Source organism: Cnephaeus nilssonii (genome assembly GCF_951640355.1).
Source record: "Cnephaeus nilssonii genome assembly, chromosome: 15".
NCBI classification, from domain to species: domain Eukaryota; kingdom Metazoa; phylum Chordata; class Mammalia; order Chiroptera; family Vespertilionidae; genus Cnephaeus; species Cnephaeus nilssonii.
In genome coordinates, this window is record NC_137086.1 from 19,554,678 (window position 1) to 19,576,437 (window position 21,760).

A 21,760-nucleotide genomic window follows, 5' to 3' on the forward strand; every position below is an offset into this window, starting at 1 on the left:
ATATACCTATCTCTATCTCCACTAAACTATAACTCTAAAAGGACAGGAGTAATGTCATCTTTGAAACAGATTGTAGAACTTCCTTCCTAGATTTTTAGGTGTTTCCCTCCCAATTGGTAGAAAGGGGTCCACTTACTATCTAAAATACATGTAATACCCCAAAAAATTAGCTGTGATGTTCTCAAAAGGATAGCTGACTTTACAAAACAAACAAACAAAATACTTGGACATATTCTACTCTTAAAGGTATGAATATATATATATAATTTAGCATAAGAAGTAGTGTTTAGAGGACAACAAATGATCATTTTAGATTAAAAACAAAACATGGAATGGTTTGACAGCTCAAACATAAACAAGCTATCATTCTCCCAATACAAAGTTAAAATAAATCCAGTCTTAATTTTTAAAGAGTTGAACTGAAGAGCAACTCTTTCCCCTTCACTGAAATTACAATAAACACATAGATTTTACATATTAAATACAATGCAAGTTTATCATACCTCTACATCTGAAACACTTCGGGGCTGAGCCTGGCATAGCATATTTAATAATTGCAAAATTAATTCTTCAACATACTGAAGAGCATCGTCACTAGACTCAAGAGTTGGATGAACTTGCCCCTGGACCTATAAACAAAAAGCAAAATAATTAAAATGTAGGTTTGTTGCATCTAATTGAACAAACAAAACCAATAATTTTTTTTTTATCCTCACCCGAGGATACTTTGCTTTTCAGAGAGTGGAAGGGAGGGAGGGGGAAAGGTAGAGAGAAAGAGAAACATCAATGTGAGAGACACACATCAATTGGTTACCTCCTGCACACGCCCCTCAATGCCACAACCCTTCGGTGCGTGGGCCAACACTTCACTGAGCTACACCGGCCAGGGCCAAATAATTTTTTTTAATTTTACTTTGGGTTTGTACTCAAGAACATGGTATGGCTCACAAATACAAATTTGAGTGTTATGACACAGAAGTCAGGAGAGTCAGAAGTTCTCAACCTTTTCCCCAGCCACATGCACCATAAATACTTATTAACATGTTCTTGGAGAGCCACATATCTAATTGCATAATTTCAATATTTTTTTTCATAAACCAGTTACCCTGTGGGAATACAGAGAGAGTGGGAGAGGCTGAGCCGGGGATAGATACAGTTTATATGGCTTTTGTCAAGTACCAGTGGTAGCTGGAACATTTACTTAACACACCACTTGGGCAAAATTGAACTACTATGGATCTCTGTTCCTTATTTAACTATATCTTTCCTACTATATGATAAAATCCAAGAGGGATATTTCTTATCTTATTCATCATTGTAACTCCAGCATCTAGCACTGTGCAGAGCACATAATACAAGCTTGATAAATGTTGGTTGAACACAAAGTCACCCTCTATCAAAGGATACAAAATGGGTACTTTTGATGATTTGTACTGTCTATACTTTAGGAAGATAATTTGGTGGTCACTCATTCATAAACAATAATCTTTACCTTTATTTTTTTATTATTTCTTTGGAGGCACTTCAGGCCACTGGCCTCTGTAAAACTTACATTTTAATAACCAGCATATCTCTCACTTTAAATCAAAATCTAGAAATAATTAAGCTTAGAGAGAAAAGCATGTCAAAAGTCAAGACAGGCAAAAAAGCTAGGCCTCTCATGCCAGTTAGCCAAGTTATGAATGCAAATGAAAAGTTCTTGAAGGAAATTAAAAGTGCTACTCCAGTGAACAACAAATGAAAAGAAAACAAAACAGCTTTATTGCTGATCTAAAGAAAGTGTTAGTGGTCTGGATAGAAGATCAAACCAGCCACAACACTCTCTCCTCCCCCCCACCCCCCTACTTAAATCAAAGACTAATCAGGAACAAGGCCCTAACTCTCTTCATTCTGTCAAGGCTGAGAGAGGCAATACAGCTGCAGAAGAAAGTCTGAAGCTATCAGAGGTTGGTTCATGAGGATTAAGGAAGAAGCTCTCTCCACAATATAAAAGCATGAGGTGAAGCAGCAAATGCTGTTGTATAAGCTACAGCAAGTTATCCAGAAGATATAGCTAAGATAATCAATGAAGGTGGTTATGCTCAATAACAGATTTTCAATGTAGATTAAACAACCTTGTATTGGAAGAAGATGCCAACTAGGACTTTCATAGCTGAAGAAGAGAAGTCAATGCCTGGCTTCAAAACTTCCAAGGACAGGATAGCTCTCCAGTTAGATGCTAATGAGACAGCAGCAGGTCAGTCACATCTTCAGGCTCCAGTTCTAATTCTAGTTCTCTTGCTGTTTCTATCACATCTGTAGTTTCTTCCTCACTGAAGTCTTGAACCTCTCAAAGTCATCCGTGACAGTTAAAATCAGCTTCTTCTAAAGTCCTGTTAATGTTGATATTTTGACCTCTTCCCTTTTCTTCTGCAGCTGTATTTTCAGGCAATATCTATCAGGTAAATATCTATCAGAAGTTGATATTTTGACTCTAAGTTGAAGCCAATGCTCATTTACCAGTCTGAAAATCCTAGGGCCCTTAAGAATGACACTAAATCTACTCTGTCTGTGCTCTATAAATGGAACAACAAACCATGGATAACAGCACATCTGTTTACAACATGGCTTACTGAATAGTTTAAGCCCCCTGTTGAGACCTACTGCTCAGAACAAAAGATTACTTTCAAAATATTACTGCTCATTGACAATGCCCCTGGTCACCTAAGATGGAGATATATGAGATTAATGTAGTTTTCATGCCTGCTAACACAATATACATTCTGTAGCCCATTGATCAAGAAGTCATTTCAACTTTTTAGTCTCATTACTTAAGGAAAACATTTCATAAGGTTATAGCCGCTACAGGTAGTGATACCTCTAATAGATCTGAGCAAAATAAATTAAAAACCTTCTGAAAAAGATTCACATTCTAGATGTCATTCAGAATATTCATGATTCATGGAAAGATGTCAAAATATCAACATTAACAGGACTTTAAAGAAGTTGATTCTAACCCTCGTGGATGACTCTGAGAGATTCAAGATTTCAGTGAGGAAGTAACTACAGATGTGGCAGAAACAGCAAAAGAACTAGAATTAGAACTGGAGCCTAAAGATGTGACTGAACTGCTGCAATCTCATGATATAACTTTAATGGATAAGGAAGTTGCTTCTTATGGATATGCAAAGGAAGTGATTTCTTGCCCTAGCTGACTTGGCTCAGTGGATAGAGTGTCGGCCCTCAGATTGAAGGGTCCTGGGTTCGATTCCAGTCAAGGATATGTACCTTGGTTGCATGCTCAATCCCTGGTCCTGGTCCGGGCATGTGCAGGAGGCAACTAATCGATGTGTGTCTCTCACATCAATGTTTCTCTCTCCCCATCCTTCCCACTCTAAAAATCAATGGAAAAAATATCCTCAGGTGAGGATTAACCAAAAACAAACAAACAAACAAACAAACAAACAAAACACAGTCCCTGCTCAGATGGACCTAATACTCTAATATGTAGAATCCAATGAATTGCATATAGCCAAAGCGGTGAAATGCTATGGTTTAAAATATTATTGCTGATCTAAAGAAAGTGTTAGTGGTCTGGGTAGAAGATCAAACCAGTTTTTGATAATGTTTAAAATTACTTGATAATGTTTAAAATTCAGGCACATATAATTCAAATGTTATGTTTGACACCTTGTATAACCCTAAAATTTTAGAAATTCAAATACTTTTATTCATTGATATTTATAAATATAACCTATTAGATAAATAATGCATGATGCCACTGTTCTTCTAAGTTTCTGGACATTAACATTTATCGTATCTTATATCTGTCAAATAGGGATCATAAAGTTCATTTATACTAGAGAGTAATAAATTATTTTACTTATTTAAAAACAAAAACATTACTTCAAACCTCTGACTGAAAAAGATGGGCAACAGTAGATGTTTAAAGACAAGCAGAGCACCAATTCCTGAAATACACAGACTTTGCTCTTTACCTTTCAAGGAAGATACTACTAAGATTTCTTTAATGAGCAGGCAGTAGTATTACATTTCCTATATAGATAGAATAAAAATCTTCTCTTCTATGAGATAGAGTTACAGCTCCATGTGTTCCATTCCATATAAATGGTATTCAAAGACATTTAATAGATCAAATGATCCCAATCATTCAAAATTGTACAGAACAGGTTACTCTGCCAACCTTATGAGAGCCTTCTGAAGCCATTCACAGCTAATATTCACTGAGGGTGTGTGTGTGTGTGTGTGCGCGTGCACGCACATGCACTCACAATTAAAATTAACATTAGAATTGGGTTTAAACTAGATGTGAGTTTCCCTTATTTTCATTTTTTGAAAATACTGTTTTATTGACATAGAAAACTTCATATACTTCTTTAAATGCAATTACTTTAGTTAATTTAAAATAAATGCAAAAAATTCACTAAAGAATTAATGATAGCCATGAAGTAAATAAGAATTCATATGATCATGACAGTATTTCTTTGAAGATATAATCATGATCTTCAACAAAGGTGCCACCCATTGAATTTTAAACTTTCCTTAAGGACTGCCTGCTTCTATTTTGACAGTTCGTCTCTAGTAATTTCTAAGATTCCGAAGCAACTTTGTTGGCTAGTATTGCCAGATTTTGTGGGATCTGAAAAAGTAAAAGGATTAGGTCTAAATCAATTCCTAGCTCTTTGATATATGAGTCCTCTAAGTGTATTCAGAATCCCTCGGGCAAACTGCCAGAATAAACTATGTTGAATTCTGATGAATCTTTAATAGCCTTTTCTAGCTAATGGCTCTCTGAAGAATTAGAAAGGCTTCTAGATTGTATTTTGTCATATCTTGAGCCCAGATCTGCTACTTTTATTTATAATTATAACAGGAGAATTTGAAATAAAACTGGTATTCTCAAAACCTTTACAATCGTAAATAACAAAGATTTGTATTGTTAAATCTCTCAGTATTATGACTGTTTAATCAATGTTTGATATTTTAGATGCTTATTTCTTCTCATTCTGAGTTTCATTTAAAAATTAAAGCAGAGATCCTTTGCAAAAAAAATTTAAAGACAAAAATAAGACAAGTTAAAGAGCTTAAATCTTTTCCATAAATAAAATGAACTAAAATTTTTTTTCATTTCTTGGGCCTATCAGTCTTTAGGTCCACATATATAGCGTATGCAAAAATCTCCCCTCCCCCCCCCCCCCCCCCGCCTCCCACCCCGCCCAGCTCCTCTTATTTGCTGGGGACACAAAAATGAATGAGGACATGGCATTTGCCCTTAAAGATTTCATCTCACAGAGGAGCTAGGCATATAAACAAAGACTTCACACAATATGATGAAGTTAATATTTAAGGTACAGTGATGACCAAAAAGAGAATGATCCAGCTGTTGATATGTGAGAAGTATCAGAAGCCTACGCAAGTAAAACATTCTTGAACTGGAGAATAAAGGATAAATAAGCTTCAACAGGCAGTAGATAAGGAAGCAGGGTTTTTAGTAAAACAGCTAACATAAAAAGACATAGAGGCCAAGACAAAAGGATGTGCTGGGGAAACTAAGAATTGGACCAAAGAGTACCTGTGGGGAAAGCTAAGACTAGAAAGGGCGGGCTTGTATGTCATACTAAGGAGTTGGAAAGTGATCAGGAAATCAGAAAATAATTGAACAGTTTTAAACAAAACACTGACATAATTAGACTTGTATGCTGAAGAATCTCTCTGCTACAAGGATGCTTTGCTATGAACCATTCATATTAAAACCTTAGTTTAGTTTAGTCTAAGTCTCTTTCCTTATACTTATCAATGGCGGAGGGGGATAAGAATATGAAAAAAGAAAAAAATTTCCCCTCAGTTGCGACTCATTCAAAAAATATTTATTGAAGGTCTACTGTGTACAAGATGCTATTCTAAATGTCAGAGATCCAGTAGTATACAAGATATACAAAGTCCTGGCTCTCATTAAGCTTATATTTTAATACAAAGAGGGCTCCAGCCATTTGGTTTTATTTTTTAAAAAAATCTTATTTTAAACCTTAATCTACTGAAATGAGACCTAAGTATAAGGGAGAAAGCTTGTGCTCCCAACTTCTGCTTCCAGGTTGGAGTCATGGTGGTGGCAAATTCAAACCCTGTGAACCCTGTGGTGTTTTGTGTTGTTTTTATTTAATACTCACCCGAGGATATTTTTTTCTATTGATCTTTAGAAAGAGAGTGAAAGGGAGAGAGGGAGAGAGACAAAGAGAAAAAGAGAAAAAGAAATATCAATGTGAGACACAATCAACTGGTTGCTTCCTGCAAGTGCCCTGACAGGGACGAGGATTGAACCTGCAACCAAGGTATGTGCTCCCTTGACCGGGAATCGAACCCACGGATCCTTCAGTCTGTGGGCTGATGGTCTAACCACTGAGACAAACCAGCAAGGGCCCTGTGGTGTTCTCACTGGCAGCCAGGAAGTTGGCCACAAAGATCTAGTTCTTTGTAGATATGTACTGGAGAATTTAGAAAACATGGGGTTCTGATAGGATACAAAGGGAGTACTTTCCACAGTATTATAAAGGATTTGATTCAGGGTGGAGAGTTTGTTAACGGGGATGATACTGGAGTTGCCAGTATTGACTGGGGACCATTTGCAGATGAAAATTTTAAACTTAGGCACTCAGCTCCAGGACTGCTTTCAATGGCAAACAGGTCCCGTATAAATGGCTGTCAACTCTTCATCACCTGCTCTAAGTGTGCTTGGCTGGATGGAAAGCATGTGGTGCTTGGAAAAAATCACTGATGGACTTCTAGTGATGAGAATGTCCCCACATACCCCAACAATAAACCCAAGCTGCCTGTGGTGACCTCACAGTCTGGGGAGATATAGGCCAGAGCAAGACTGAATCAGACCTCCTTGTCTCTGCCATTGTAGGCCTGCCCTTGCTCTTGGTGATGCTCTTAAGTAAAATAATCTGTAATGGCCCCTATCTGATTCCCTGCTTGCTACTGCCCTGTTTGATCAAGAGACCTTGGAAATATCACTGATTCATAACCCAAGATTTTGTTTTTCAACTGTAAATAAAGTTTTTTGTTTTGGTAAGGCATTGTGGGGGGAGGGGGGAGTGGGTAGTAAAAGGGAAACTACAGATGTAACTAAATTACATCTAAGTTTTTCTAGGAATTGAATACACTACTTACACACAATTAATGAATGTTTTGTGTAAACACATCACTGGTGGTTAACACAGAAATATTACCTCTCCTCTAATAAAGCCAGGTTTATATCCTATCTATACTGCATTATAACTACCATGTCATTTGTTCATTTCACTCCTTGCCTACTACCTTGCACTCTTTCCCAGAAACCATAGAACCTAACTACATAAGGATAATTCAGAGAAAAAAAGCGTTCTATTCATGGAGTACTTATGAAATGAATGAATGAATCACACTGTTAAGTTCCATATAATATTAGAAATAACTTTATGAGTTAAACATGCTTTGTAGGGTGGATTGAGAATCTAATCACTGTTTATAATACTGCCTAAGAGAGGGTGTTTCAAATCCCAAGCAATTTATAAACTAACTTTTGAACCTCAACTCATTATTAAGTGGGAATAGGCAATATATTTAGATAATTTAAATACTTCTTAAAATAACTTTTTACAGTCTCATTGAAGCTTGACATTTAAAATTTCCCAATACAAACCTATTAAATAATCCTAAAATTTAACAGAATTAAGAGAAATGCAAAATAAAGGAACGAGATATTTTACTCAGATCAGACTAGCAAAAATTAAAATGATCACAGCAATGCTAGAAACAGGTTATTCTATTACCTTGCTAGTAGAAATGCTAACTGATAACAGACTTTTAAAAAAGTAATCCAGTCCTGGCCAATGTGGCTCAATGGTTGCAATGTCTTTCTGTATACTGAAAGGTGGCGGGTTTGATTTCTGGTCAGGGCACACAGGTTTCTGGTTCAACCCCCAGTCTGGTTGTATACTACTATTAAAACTAAAAATAAATACAACCACATCTTGGGAATTTATTTTATAGAAATAAAAGATACACATACAAAGATTTTATTGCACCACTGTTCATAGTGATAAAAATTTAGAAATAATGTAAATGCCCATCAGTAAGGGAATGTTTAAATAAATTATGGAATATTATTACTGTAGGCTAAATTGCATTCCCTAAATTTTCATATGTTGAAGTCCTAATTCCCAGTACTTCAGAATATGACTATATTTGGAGATTGTGTCTTTAAAGAGGTAATTAAAATGAGGTCATTAGGGTAGGCCCTAATCCAATACAACTGTTGTTCTTATAAGAGGAAATTTGGACACACATATATACACAGAGGGAAGACCATAGGAAGGAGATAACGATCTACAAAACAAGAAAAGAGGCCTCAGAAAAAAATCAAACTTGCCAACACCTTGAACTTGAACTTGTAGCCTCCATAATTATAATAAAATAAATTTCCCAGTGTGTGGTTCTTTTTATTGCAGCCCTGGCAAACTAACACAACTATGTAGCCATTAAAAAGAATAAAGTAAGCCCTCGCTGGGTAGCTCAGTTGGTTAGAGCATTGTCCCAAAACACCAAGGTTGCGGGATTGATCCCTGGTCAGGGCACATACAAGAGTCAACGAATTAATATATAAATAAGTAGAGCAACAAATAGGAAGGAAGGAAGGAAGGAAGGAAGGAAGGAAGGAAGGAAGGAAGGAAGGAAGGAAGGAAGGGAGGGAGGGAGGGAGGGAGGGAGGGAGGGAAGGATGAATTAGAGCTATGCCATTTGACAGAATTCCACAAGGTATTTTGAGTAAGAACAATTTGAAGTACAGGGAATGATCAAAACACACACACACACACACACACACACACACACACACACACACACACGTTTGTGTGTGTGTGTGTGTTTCTAATGTAATTCAGATAAACATTTGTACATGCACATGACAACATGGAGAGAAATATGGAATAATATAACCTAGGTTATTAACATGGGTTACAGGGTCCTAACAGGTCACGAGTGGTGATGGAAGGAAAGAAAAAAAGAATAAAACCAACCACCCCCCAAAAAAAACTGTACTGAAAATAATTGTCATATTTATGCACGTTTGTAACATTTTATGTATATGTGTTATATATATATATAATTTTTAATGTAATTAAAATTGTTCATTTCATTTAATTTTCATTCAAATAAAATGTTTCATAATTGCTTTTTTGTTGTGTGTACATTATCCATGGGAAAGGCAATATTCAAAGTCCTTTCCCACAGAAAGTAACTACACACATCAAATTCCAAACATGTATCAAGTGCCAAGTTCATATCATATTTCATTTGTTTTGCTCTAAAAACAATACATATGACCTTCCCAAACAAATTTTTTATTACTTTCTGTGATAACACCAATAAAACAAAGAACTGACTCAGGAAAGTCTGTTTTTTTAGTTCTTCTTCAAGCATGTTCCTTTTTTAAAAAATATGTTTTCATTAATTTCAGAGAGGAAGGGAGAGGTAGAGATAGAAACATCAATGATTGGCTGCCTCCTGATCAATCCTGAAACCCGGGCATGTGCCCTGACCTGGAATTGAACCGTGACTTCCTGGTTCATGGGTCAACGCTCAACCACTGAGCCATACCGGCCGGGTATCTTCTTAATCTTCACACTCAAAAGTCTTCCAATTGTGGCAGAAATCCCTTATCAGTGGTGCCCCAACATAGGTAGGAAGGTTTTATAAAATTTCCATGTTCCTTCCCCACTACATGCCCACTCCCCGTGCTCCTATCCATCCTATCTTTTTTTCTTTAAGATAGTGATCTTGTCCTGCTGGACCTGGTGTCCTCATATCTTCATGGGCCTTTTATTTAATGGTTTTGTTTTTGTTTTTGCTTTATTGATTTCAGGTAGAGGAAGGGAGAAGGGGAGAGAGAAAGAAACATCAATGATGAGAGAAAATCACTCATCAGCTGCCTCCTGCATACCCCTATTGGGGATCTAGCCCACAAGCCAGGCATATACCCTGAACAAGAATCCAACCTTGACCTCCTGGTTCATGGTTGCTGCTCAACCACTTAGCCACACCAGCCGGGCCATCCTATCCTATTAAGTTTCAATCCCATTCTAAACAGTATCTTTAAAGCTAGAGCAGAAATTTGTAATACATGTGTTACCATTATCTTTCTTTGGCAGTTTTCCTAAAAATTCCAAAAGGTGGCAGTTTGTGACTTAAATGTCTTTTGACTGCCTATACCTCTAAGCATTAGATTCTAAAATCTAGTGAATCAAAGGCATAAAAGTTCAAATTCAAACTTCTCCAAATAGATCAGGTTCCTTGATGTGTGATCACTAACAGTAAATTAATTTACTAAATGAACTAAATAGATTTCTCCATATTTATATTTTTATTTCTAGAAGGTAAAATGGTCATTGTCATCTGTGAATTCCACTTTATCAATTTTCATACTTTCTGAGTAAAAGAGACTATATACCAAATATGATACATGAACACACGCATGCGTCCAACAGATATTGTGCTAGATACTAAGGATTTAAGATACACATAGTCTCTGCCCTCTCAGACTTTAAAATTATAGGAGGGGAACAAGACATTAATCCCAAAATGACTACATAATAAGTAAAATAGTAGTAAAGAGGTTAAATGTGGCCTAAGCTGTCTAAATTCAAATTTCAGTCCTTTCAATTACCAGGGTGTAACCCTGAGCAAATTAACTAATCCTTCTAATAATAATTATGTACCAGTACAGAGTGTTTACTTAATGTTAGCTATAGTTATGCTGTTGTTCTTATTAGAGGATTCTGTAAGGCTATAGAAGTGGGGCTAAGTTAACCTAGTAGTTCTGGAAAGGAAGGCTAAAGCAGAAATCTGATGGATGAATAGAATTTAGGTGAAAAGTGGGTTGGGAAAATGAGAGGAATAATATTCTAGGTAAAGGAAACAGCATGTATAGACATGAAGGGGACAAAATAAGAAGGTTGGGTAGAGCCCAGATCACTGGCCAGATGTTCCAGATGCAGATGCATTTACTTAGATAAGGAATACTGTAAGAACAGACATTTTAGTAAGCAGGGAGGGGAACAAGGAGAATACGTTTTTAGTTCTGGACTTCATTATACTTGCAATATCTTTGAGACATGAAATCAGCAAGCAATCACTTTAATATATGGGTAAACAAATCTGAAATTCAATTTTAATAATTTTTATTTTACTAGGTGTACCTGTTAATAATGCAGATTTTGTAATCAAAGAAAACTCGATAATTTCAAGAGAAACATCAAAAGTGCTTTATTCAAAGTAATGTTCATCACTAGCTACACATTTCCCCATCTTTCAGGTAATTTGTGGATACCGTCCCAATAGAACTTTTCTTGTTTTGAAGCAGACCATTCAGAGACCCAATTTTCCACTTCTTCATACATTTTAAAGTGCTGCTCAGAAAGTGCGTGTGCCATCGATCGTAACGTAATCTGAAGGAGCAAGGTCTGGTGAATATGGCGGGTGGGTTAATACTTCCCAGGCAAGATCTTTTAATGTGTCTTTAACTGGTTTTGAAGTGTGTGATGGTGCGTCCTCATGAAGCAAAATTACTTTGCCGTGTCTTCTGGCACATTCTGGTCATTTCATGATCAAAGCGTGGTTCAAATTGATTATTTGTTGTCAGTAGCGATCAGTATTAACGGTTTCACCTGGTTTTAGAAGCTCATAATACCACACCTTCCTGATCCCACCAAACGCAGAGCATTGTCTTCTTTCCGAAGCGATGTGGCCTTGCAGTCGATGTTGATGGTTGACCTGGATCAACCCATGATTTTGTGCATTTGGGATTCTCAGAATAAATCCACTTTTCATCACCAGTCACAAGTGGATGCAAAAAAGACTTTCTTTCACGCCATTGAAGCAACATTTTACTGATGACTTTCCGGTTTTCCATTTGTCTTTCGTTCAGTTGATGTGGCACCCATTTTCCTTCCTTTAAAATCTTTCCCATTGCTTGTAAACGATTGGAAATTGTTTGCTGAGCAACGTTTAATCTTTCTGCAAGTTGTTTCTGAGTTTGACATGCATCTTCTTCCAATAATGCTTGTAATTGTTGGTCTTCAAACTTTTTCAGTTGACCTGGACGTTCTTTGTCTTTCACATTGAAATCATCACTTTTAAAGCATTTAAACCAGCATTCACAAGTATCTTGAGATGGAGCATGTTCACCATAAGCTTCCCGAAGCTTTCAGCAGCACTTTTCTTCAAAATAAAGTAAGGAATTAAAACTTCCCGCAAATGCTCTTTTTTTGGGCACGAAATTCGACATTTTTAAGCGTAAAAATATCTATGATATTAATACCTTCAGAAAATTTGACATACGAAGTTTTGAAGCTTGTTGTCAATTCAACAAAAGAGCATGCATATCAAATCGAATATATACCAACATATGTGTAACTCGATCTATTGGAAAAAAAAAATCCGCATTATTAACCGCTACACTTAGTATAATGCCTCCATCTTATCAAAATAGCAAGAAGTGATTACATATACATCACTGTAAAATAAAAATGTCACAAGAAATCAAAGAAATGCACCCCCTCCCCAGATATCCATAATATCCAGCAGAAATGTAAGATATTTTAATGCTTTGAATGCCCTCAATCCACCAATTCCATGATGATAGACAGTAAGGTTACGAGGGGTATAAGTGCAAAACAGGGATGTTAGAAGTGACTTTCCCCTATTTCCCACATCTTTCTACTATTCTCAAACATGGTTGGATGACCCTGGCAAAGAAAGGTGTCTACTGACTCCTGGGCTCAGCTGTGATAAATACATTCTTCAAAAGGAAGCTCTAAAATAATAGTCACATCTTGAAAAGCATATCTTGCACAAATGGTTAGGTATAGAGATCATTTCAATGCAAGAAAAGAAAACAATGCCACAGAATGATGTATTTGCTTCACCTTTCCTGATAACTGGAATTAATTAGTATTTATTAATACTTATATTAGTGCTATTAATACTTATATATATTACTATGGTAATTATAATTATGCTCATATTTCATAAAATATTTCCTTATATAGAATCAGTATATCTTAATTTTTTAAATATTATGTATTGCTAACATAGGAAGAACAGTAGAGCTGTCAATGATAAAGTCTTGTCAACAAAAAAAAATTATTAAGTCTTATGATTCATTTAATAACTTCACATTTTTTAGCTCACAAAACAAATCCACGGATCTTTATACTAACTTAAAAAAGGCCTGCTATTTTCTTGGAGACTGCTGATGGAGTAAATAGGAGTTGTAGTCAGAAGACCTGTCTTGGAGGCCTGACTTTACCTGTATGATCTTAGGCAAGTCATTAAATCTCCTAAATCTCATGTTTCTCATTGAAAATAGCAATATTAACCATCTCCAGAGGACAATGTATATTGAATGAAATCATATACCTGAAAGGACTTTAAATGGTAAAATGCTAAATAATTATGAGTAGTCACTATTCACATTACCACATACAGTGAGGTACAAATTTTAACAGCTGAACATAAAAAATATGAAGATTGTATGTACTTGGATTCATCAATCTGATAAATTTATCTTTAAAGATATGCCAACAATACCCAATTTATCCTACTTTGCATTACATAATCCCATATATAAGTGGCTCTTTGCCTAAAATATGCATAACAATGACCTGAAAAGCTTTTTTTTTTTTTTTTTGCCTTCTGAGCCCTAGAGATTCGGATTCAATATGCCTGGGTGAATCCAATAAACATGCTTCTTTTTAATAATTATGGTAAAATATACAAAATGTACCATTTAAACAAGTCTAAAACTTAGTGGCATTAAGTACATTCACAGTGTTGTGCAACATCACCACTATCCATCTCCAGAACATTTTCATCATCTCAGACTGAAATTCTGTACCCATTAAGCAATAACTTCACATTACCACCTTTCCCCAGTCCGTGGTAACTACTGTTCTACTTTCTGTCTCTATGAATTTCACTATTCTAGGTATTTCAAATAAGTGGAATCATAAAACACCTGTGCTTTGTCTGGCTTCTTTCTCTTAGCAAAATGTTTCCAAGGTACATCCATGTTGCAGCATATATCAGGTTTCATTCCCTTTTTTTAAACTGATAATTCCTCATAATCTTAAAAAAAAAAGGCATCCACAACATAAAGGAAAAACAACAACTATGTTTGCTATTTGCAGATGATGTAATCCTGTATATAGAAAAATAAATACTAAAGAATCTACAGGAAAGTTACCACAGCTAGTAAATTATTTCTGCAAAATTGCAGAACAAAACCAATACATAAAAAACAGTTGTGTTTATACACACCTGCAATGTACAATCTGAAAATTACAAATGTAATTCCATTAGCAACTAAAAGAAGTATAACATCTAAAAGCATAATATACCTAGGGCCCTATTCCGCTTGTCCTGGAATTTTCCTAGGTTTTACTATGCTATAACACAATTATAATAAAGAATGCTCAGGGGAAAAAATAAAAGCATAAATACCTAGGAATAGATTTAATCAAGGAGGTGACTTTTAGCCTGAAAACTACAAAACATTGCTAAAAAAATAAAAGAAAATAAATAAAAGAAGACCTAAATAAATGGAAAGACATACTGTATTCATGGCTAGGAAGACAATATTGTCAATACTACCAAAACAATCTACAGATTCAATGCAATCCCTATCAAAATTGTTATAACCTTTTTTCCTGCAGAAATGAAAATGCCAGTCCTCAAATTTATATGGAATTGCAAGGGGCCCTAAATAGCCAAAACAATAATAAAGAAGATACTTCCTAATTTCAAAACTTAATATACAATGCTACAGTAATCAGTGTGGTACTGTCATAAACATAGACATATAGACACATAGAACAGAATTAAGAGTCCAGAAATAAATCTATGCAGCTATGGTAAGCTGATTTTTTACAAAAATGCCAAGTCTATCCAATGGATAAAGATTAATCCCTTCAACAAATGGTGCTGGGATAACTGGATTTCCACATGCAAAAACAAGAGAGAGAAATTGGATACCTAACTCACACCAAATACAAAATTTAACCTAAAATGGATTAATAACCTAAATATAAAAGCTAAAACCATGAAATTCTTAGAAGAAAACCTAAGGATAAATCATCATGGCCTTGGATTTGGCAATGGATTCTTAGTATGACATAAAAAGTACAAGCGATGAAAGAAAAAACAAATTGAACTTTATGAAAATTAAAAGCTTTTGCGCACAGGACATTATCAATATACTGAAAGACAACTTTTTAGTTGGCTTTGAATGGGAGAGTATATTTATAAAATCATATATCCAATAAGGGTTTAATATCAAGAATATATAATGATCTAAAATTCAAAAACAAAAAAGCTAATTTTAAAATGGGTAATAAACATGAATAGACATTTCTCCAAAAAAGATATACAAATGGAAACGAAGCACGCAATTCTACTTTTAGCTATGTACCCAAAATAACTGAAAACAGAGACTTATACAGATATTTATATACCAATATTAGGTATATAATTATTAGGAAAAAACAAATACAAACCAAAAGCACAATGAGACATCATTTCACACCAATTAGGATGATAATTAAAAAACACACAAGTGTAGGTGATTTAGAGAAACTGAAACCTTTGTGCATTGCTGGTAGAAATGTAAAATGGTGTGGCTGCCATGGAAAACAGTATGGCAGTTCCTCTAAAAGCTAAACATAGCACTACCAAATGACCCAGCAATTCTACTTTTAGCTATGTACCCAAAATAACTGAAAACAGAGACTTATACAGATATTTATATACCAATATTCATTGTAGCATTATTCACAATAGCAAAAGATAGAAACAACTCAACAGATAGATGGATAAACAAATGTGGTATATATGTACAATGAAATATTACTTAGACTTAAAAAAAGATGGAATTCTGATACATGTCACAACATGAATGAACCTTGAAGACATTATGCTAAGTGAAATAAGTCAGAGACAAAAGAACAAATATTGTATGATTTCACTTATATGAAATATATAGAACAGGCAAATCCATAGAGACAGAAAGTAGATTAGAAGTTGGCAGGAGCTGGAGGAGGGGGAAGTGGAGAGTTATTGCTTAATGAGTACAGAGTTTCTGTTTGGGGTGATGGTTGCACAACACTGTAAATGTAGTTACTGGCACTGAATTAATACTTAAAATGGCTAAAATGGCTAATTTTATGTAAACTATATATTTTTAGCACAAAAAAATTAAAAGAAAAAGTTATTCAATGTATGTACAAAAATCAGAATCCTACCCAAGTTTTTACACAAAATATCTGTGCATGTGTTTATCAGTAAGTGCAATTTATTACAAATTATTGGGTCATACACAGAAATCAATTAATGTGCAAATGGTTTAGATTATAAGTAAAATAGAAAATGGGACTTGTCTATATAGAAAGGACAAACTTTGTTTCAGCAATTATAGAAGAATAACTGGAATTTAAGTTAGCTTATTACAAAAAGCCTGTTAATTAAAAATAACTTTTAAAAAATCTCAACTTGTTTTATTATTTATTTTTAACCCTGAACCAAACTATATGAGAATTGATCCCATTTGCAATTTGGATGCTTTAACACATGATAAGATTATAATATTTTTTATCAGCAGATGTTTCATAAAAATAGCAATTATGTTTTTTTAAACTGAATAGTCATAATGCTTACTATAGAATAAGTGCTTAACAAATTTAGTGAATAAAACCAAATCAGTCAAAATTACCAGGAAAGTAGCATTAAAGAAACTCTTCCAAAATCATCTCCATGTTATAGTTTAAAAAATCTTTAAAAATAATATCTGAGTAATTCAGGAGCCATAATACCAAAAAATCTTTAAATTACTTATTTTCTCCAATGTATACCCATCCTCAACTCCAATGGAAGGTTATCAGAATTTGACTGTATGAAAACTTCTTTCACTGATTTGTTTCGCTTGCTCTGAGGTAGCTCAACCTAAAATGGCAAGTCAACAAGCAGTCATCTTTATGGTTGGATGGCTGGACTACTCTGGATACTGCTGAAGTGCCTAAAGTATTCCTGATACACTAGTTCCGTGGTCGGCCAACTGCGGCTCGCGGGCCACATGCGGCTCTTTGGCCCCTTGAGTGTGGCTCTTCCACAAAATACCATGGCCTGGGCGAGTCTATTTTGAAGAAGTGGCGTTAGAAAAAGTTTAAGTTTAAAAAAATTGGCTCTCAAAAGAAATTTCAATCGTACTGTTGATATTTGGCTCTGTTGACTAATTAGTTTGCCGACCACTACACTAGTTCATATAGGAATAACATGAGTATCATTTGCATTGTTTTATTTTATCTTTATTGCTTTGTTTGTGGTTTTGTACAAAGGTTTAATTATAAATAAACTTCAAAATGAAATGTAAACTTTGATAACCAGATTGTGTACTATTAGTGTCAATAATTAACTTTTGACCATTAGAACTTACTATAACATATGTTTGTTTTTAAGCATAAAGGGTTTGAGGGGAACAAATTAGTACCCACTTTGAATGGATAATTTCAATTATCCTGAATCAGGCAATTTATAGCCAGAAATGACCCTGGCTGGCTATGAGAATGAGCCTCTCAGATCTCTGACTACAGGGAATATAACTGACTGAGGGCCCCAGCTGGTGCACTCTGAAATCCATCACCGTGTTTGGGCCATGCTTCTCACTGGCTGCTCCCAGTCAATGACTGGGCACAGAAGGCATACATATTAAGACAAGCCTATCCTGGGAGTTGAGGAACGCCTGTGATAGGCAACTTTCACTCAAGGACTTCCTGAGGCTTGGTGAACTTTTCTTAGAACTGCACAGCAGTGTTAGACACTTTCACCCAAAGTTCCTTCCTTCCTCTCCTCTCTCCTTCACTTATAGTCAGACTTGCAACAGAGTCTGACAACTCTCCTGACCTCCATCCTCATTTTCTCTCACAAGCAGTTCTAATAAATTTCTTGCATGCTTGATCCCATCTTGGCATCTGCTTGTCCTTTGAAGCATTATACTTTAAAAGAAAAATCTAGCCATTTTAAATGAATCATTGCTAAAATATACATCATTTGCTTCCCTGTTTGCTAAAATACGCTGAGCATGAAGATTGGAATGCCTTTTGACTAGTGAAGACCTCAACCCACCTAACTCCATACATTAGTATTCTTGAGGGGATAAACTCAGAACCACATGCAATTTAAAAATATGTACTGAGCACCTGCTATACATGAGAAATATGTTAAGCATTCTAGGGAATACAAAATAGGTAAGAACCTATTCTTGCCCTCAGGTAACTCCCAATATAGAGGAGAGAAACCACAGATACAAACTTTAAAGGGCAGACTGTCATTAAGTGCTAAAATTGAGATATAGAATACTAAGGAAATTAAGAGATTGATTTACTCAGGGAATGGAGTTGTAGTAGAAAGTCTTTGTAGAGGAAATGACATTTGAAATGTACTTTGAAAGATATCATCAGAACTTTCAGTATACCTGCCTATAATGAACAAGGACAGTCCAACAAAGATGCCTTCCATGCTTGCCATACTCAGCTATCCCCAAAGTGTAAATCTGTCCTATCACAATTCTCTCACAAACTCTCTTTCCCAGAGTACTGATGGTTTCTTAGTTCCCCTCCAAGTGTGCTCTGCTCCCAGTATTTCCTCTTTCATTACTATTAAAACTTAAGACTTCTAAGGCAGAAACCTGGGAATTAGCTTTAACTCCTCTCTCACTACCCTGTCATTCAATCACCAATCCACCCCCAATTCTAAAATCTGTCCACTTTTCTTTATACCTACAGCTATTGCCCTAGTCAAGACCACCATTATCCCCTTCTGTGAATTGCTGCACAAGTTTCCTAACTGGCCTTCTTGCCAGCACTTCTGCTGTCATTGAATCTACGCTCTACAGAGCAGACAGTGACCCTTTAAAATCCTATATAATAAAAGGGTAATATGCAAATTAACCCTAACTGTGGAGGCAGAATGACTGGGAACGACTGTTCGCTATGATGCGCACTGACCACCAGGGGGCAGACGCTCAACACAGGAGCTGCCCCCTGGTGGTCAGTGCACTTCCACAGGGGGAGCACCGCTCAGCCAGAAGCCAGCTCATGGCTGGCCAGCCCAGCGGTGGTGGCAGGAGCCTCTCCTGCTTCCATGGCAACGCTAAGGATGTCTGTTAGTCGGACATCCCCCAAGGGCTCTTGGGCTGCCAGAGAGATGTCTGACTGCCAGCTTAGGCCCAATCCCCCAGGGAGTGGGCCTAAGCCAGCAGGTGGACATCCCCTGAGGAGTCCCGGACTGTGAAAGGGCGCAGGCCGGGCTGAGGGATACCCCCCACCCCCGCAGTGCATGAATTTTCGTGCACCAGGCCTCTAGTGTGTGTGTGTGTGTGTGTGTGTGTGTGTGTGTGTATAAATATATATAAAATGTCACTTCCATCAGTCCCAAATATAAATATACAGGACAGTCTTCTAGCTTCCTATTGCCACCCCAAGACCATTACTTCCCAGACCTTTCCTTTAAGATCTCTCCATTAACTACTGCTTTTAAAATTCTTACTTTTTTAATGCAGCAGAACCGTTTTATCAAACATAATTCTATGCAGAGCACCAATATGTAAAAGGGCTAAATTTCTCAACTTAAAACAAGAGGTCCAAAGCCCTCTTCATTCAGTGGCTTACAGCACTTCTTTCCTAAAATCTAAGGTGCAAGACAATTAGGGCACCATTTAACTGTATTATATACTGTCTCTTCAACAGAAGCAACACACAGCTGTCTTTAAAGCTAGACAGATTTGGGTTCAAATCCTAATTATACTCCTTATAAGATCTTGAGCAATTTGCCTCTCAGGATCCATTTCATCAGCTGTAAAACTCAGCTATAAAAATTATCATCTTGAAAGTCAATGGGTAGAAGAGATAAGCATGTAAAGTACTAAGCATGTGACTAGAATACTGCCACATAGCAGGAACTCAATAAAATACTGTCTGCTATGGTTTATCCAGGAAATGTGAGATTGTTTTAACACTCAAAAATCAATCAATGTAATTTACTATATTGATAGAATAAAGGAGAAAACCCCTATGATCTTTTAACAGACACAGAAAAATAATTTGACAAAATTCAAATCCATTTATGATTTTTAAAAACTCCAAAGGTCTCCGAAAATGAAAAATGGAAGGGAAAATCTTCAATCTGATAAAGGGCACCAATGAAAACTAACTAATGTCACTCTTAGTGGTAAAATAAGACATGCTTTTTTCCTTAAGAATGGGAACATGGCAAAGATGACCACTTGTTAAATAAATAAATAAATAAATAAATACCAGGCTACTTGACATAATTATGTAAAAAAAAAATTTATGGAATCTCCAAAACTACCAGCAAGGCCAAAGAATACAACTTCAACATACAGAAATTGGCTGTATATTTATGTACTCATATCAAACCATTAGAAAATAAATTTTTAGAACACTTTACAATAGCATCAAAAAACAAAATATTTAGGATTAAACTTAACCAAAGATATGTAAGATTTCTACACTAAAAACTACAGTGTTGCTGAGACAAATTAAAAAGTTTTAAAAAAGAGAGATATATACCATGGTCATGGATCAAAAATTTAATATTATTAAAATGTTAATTATGCCTAGTGATCTATAGATTCAATGAAATCACAATCAAAATCTCATCAAGATTTTTTGGTAGAAATTGGCAAACTGGTTCAAAATTTATACTGAAATGAAAAATCCAGAAACACTAAAACAGTATTTTAAAAGAAGAACAAAATTGGAATACTTATGCTATCTACCTTCAAGATTTACTATAAATCTACAGTAATCAATAGTGGTGTACTAGAGTAAAGGTAAATAAACAGATCAGTGGGATAGAATGAAACAACACATTTAAATATATATTTACATAAATAAAATCTTACATATAGTTTCTTAATTTTCACAAAAACATCAATACAACCCAAAGGGAAAGGAAAGCCTCATCAACAAACAGTTCCAAAGTAACTACATATCAGCATTAAAAAAATGAATCTCAATTTCTACCTCATATTATACACAACAATTAACTTGAAATGGAGGGATTATGTAAGATAAAACTACAAAGCTTTTAGAAAACAGCATTAAGAGAATATCTTCATAACTTAGTGGCAGGCAAGGGGTTCTTGGACACAGAGAGCAATAACCTTAAAAGAAAAAAAGGCTGATAAATTTGATCAATATTAAAAACTTCTGCTCATCAAAGAAAAATACCATTAGGAAAATGAACTGCCCGGACAGAGTGTCTCAGTTGGTTGAGTGTCATCCTGTACACTGAAAGGTTGCCAATTCTATTCCTGGTCAGGGCAAATAGCTGCATTGTGGGTTTGATCCCCAGCTGGGGAATGTATGGAAGGCAACCGATTGATGTTTCTCTCTCACATCAATGTTTCTCTCTCCCTCTCTCCCCCCTGCCCTTCCTCTCTCAAAGCATATCCTAGGTGAGAATTTAAAAAAAAATTTTTTTTAACAAAAATGAACAAATAAGCCACAGGTTAGAAGAAAATATTCATAAAACATATTCCTGATAAAGGGCAGTTACACAGGATATATAAATCAATACTAAATACTCTTACAACTAAGTACTAAAAAGAAAAATAACTCAATTTTTTAAATGGGCAACAGATTTATGCAGA

At 35.5% G+C, this 21,760-nt stretch overlaps 2 protein-coding genes across 5 annotated transcripts in view; one reads left to right on the top strand and one right to left on the bottom strand.

Annotated features, from left to right (window-relative positions):
• The window catches only part of SOS1 (SOS Ras/Rac guanine nucleotide exchange factor 1), a 111,610-nt gene that overhangs the window by 81,192 nt on the left and 8,658 nt on the right, over positions 1-21,760 (bottom strand). For 2 of the 4 annotated variants that reach the window (XM_079792254.1, XM_079792253.1), the window contains exon 2: positions 504-629. The exons of 1 other annotated variant lie outside the window; for it this stretch is intronic. In XM_079792254.1, coding sequence (XP_079648380.1) covers positions 504-629 — 126 coding nt within the window. Of the gene's footprint in view, positions 1-503; positions 630-3,267; positions 5,155-21,760 lie in introns of those variants that run through there. One more of the 4 variants, XM_079792255.1, reaches the window with a different exon arrangement.
• LOC307111564 (peptidyl-prolyl cis-trans isomerase H-like) lies at positions 5,357-8,706 on the top strand (the record flags this gene model as incomplete). Its single annotated transcript, XM_079791582.1, is given in 4 exon segments — positions 5,357-5,416; positions 6,476-6,760; positions 6,762-6,783; positions 6,786-8,706. Coding segments are annotated over 4 exon segments (441 nt in total). The 3' UTR covers positions 6,860-8,706.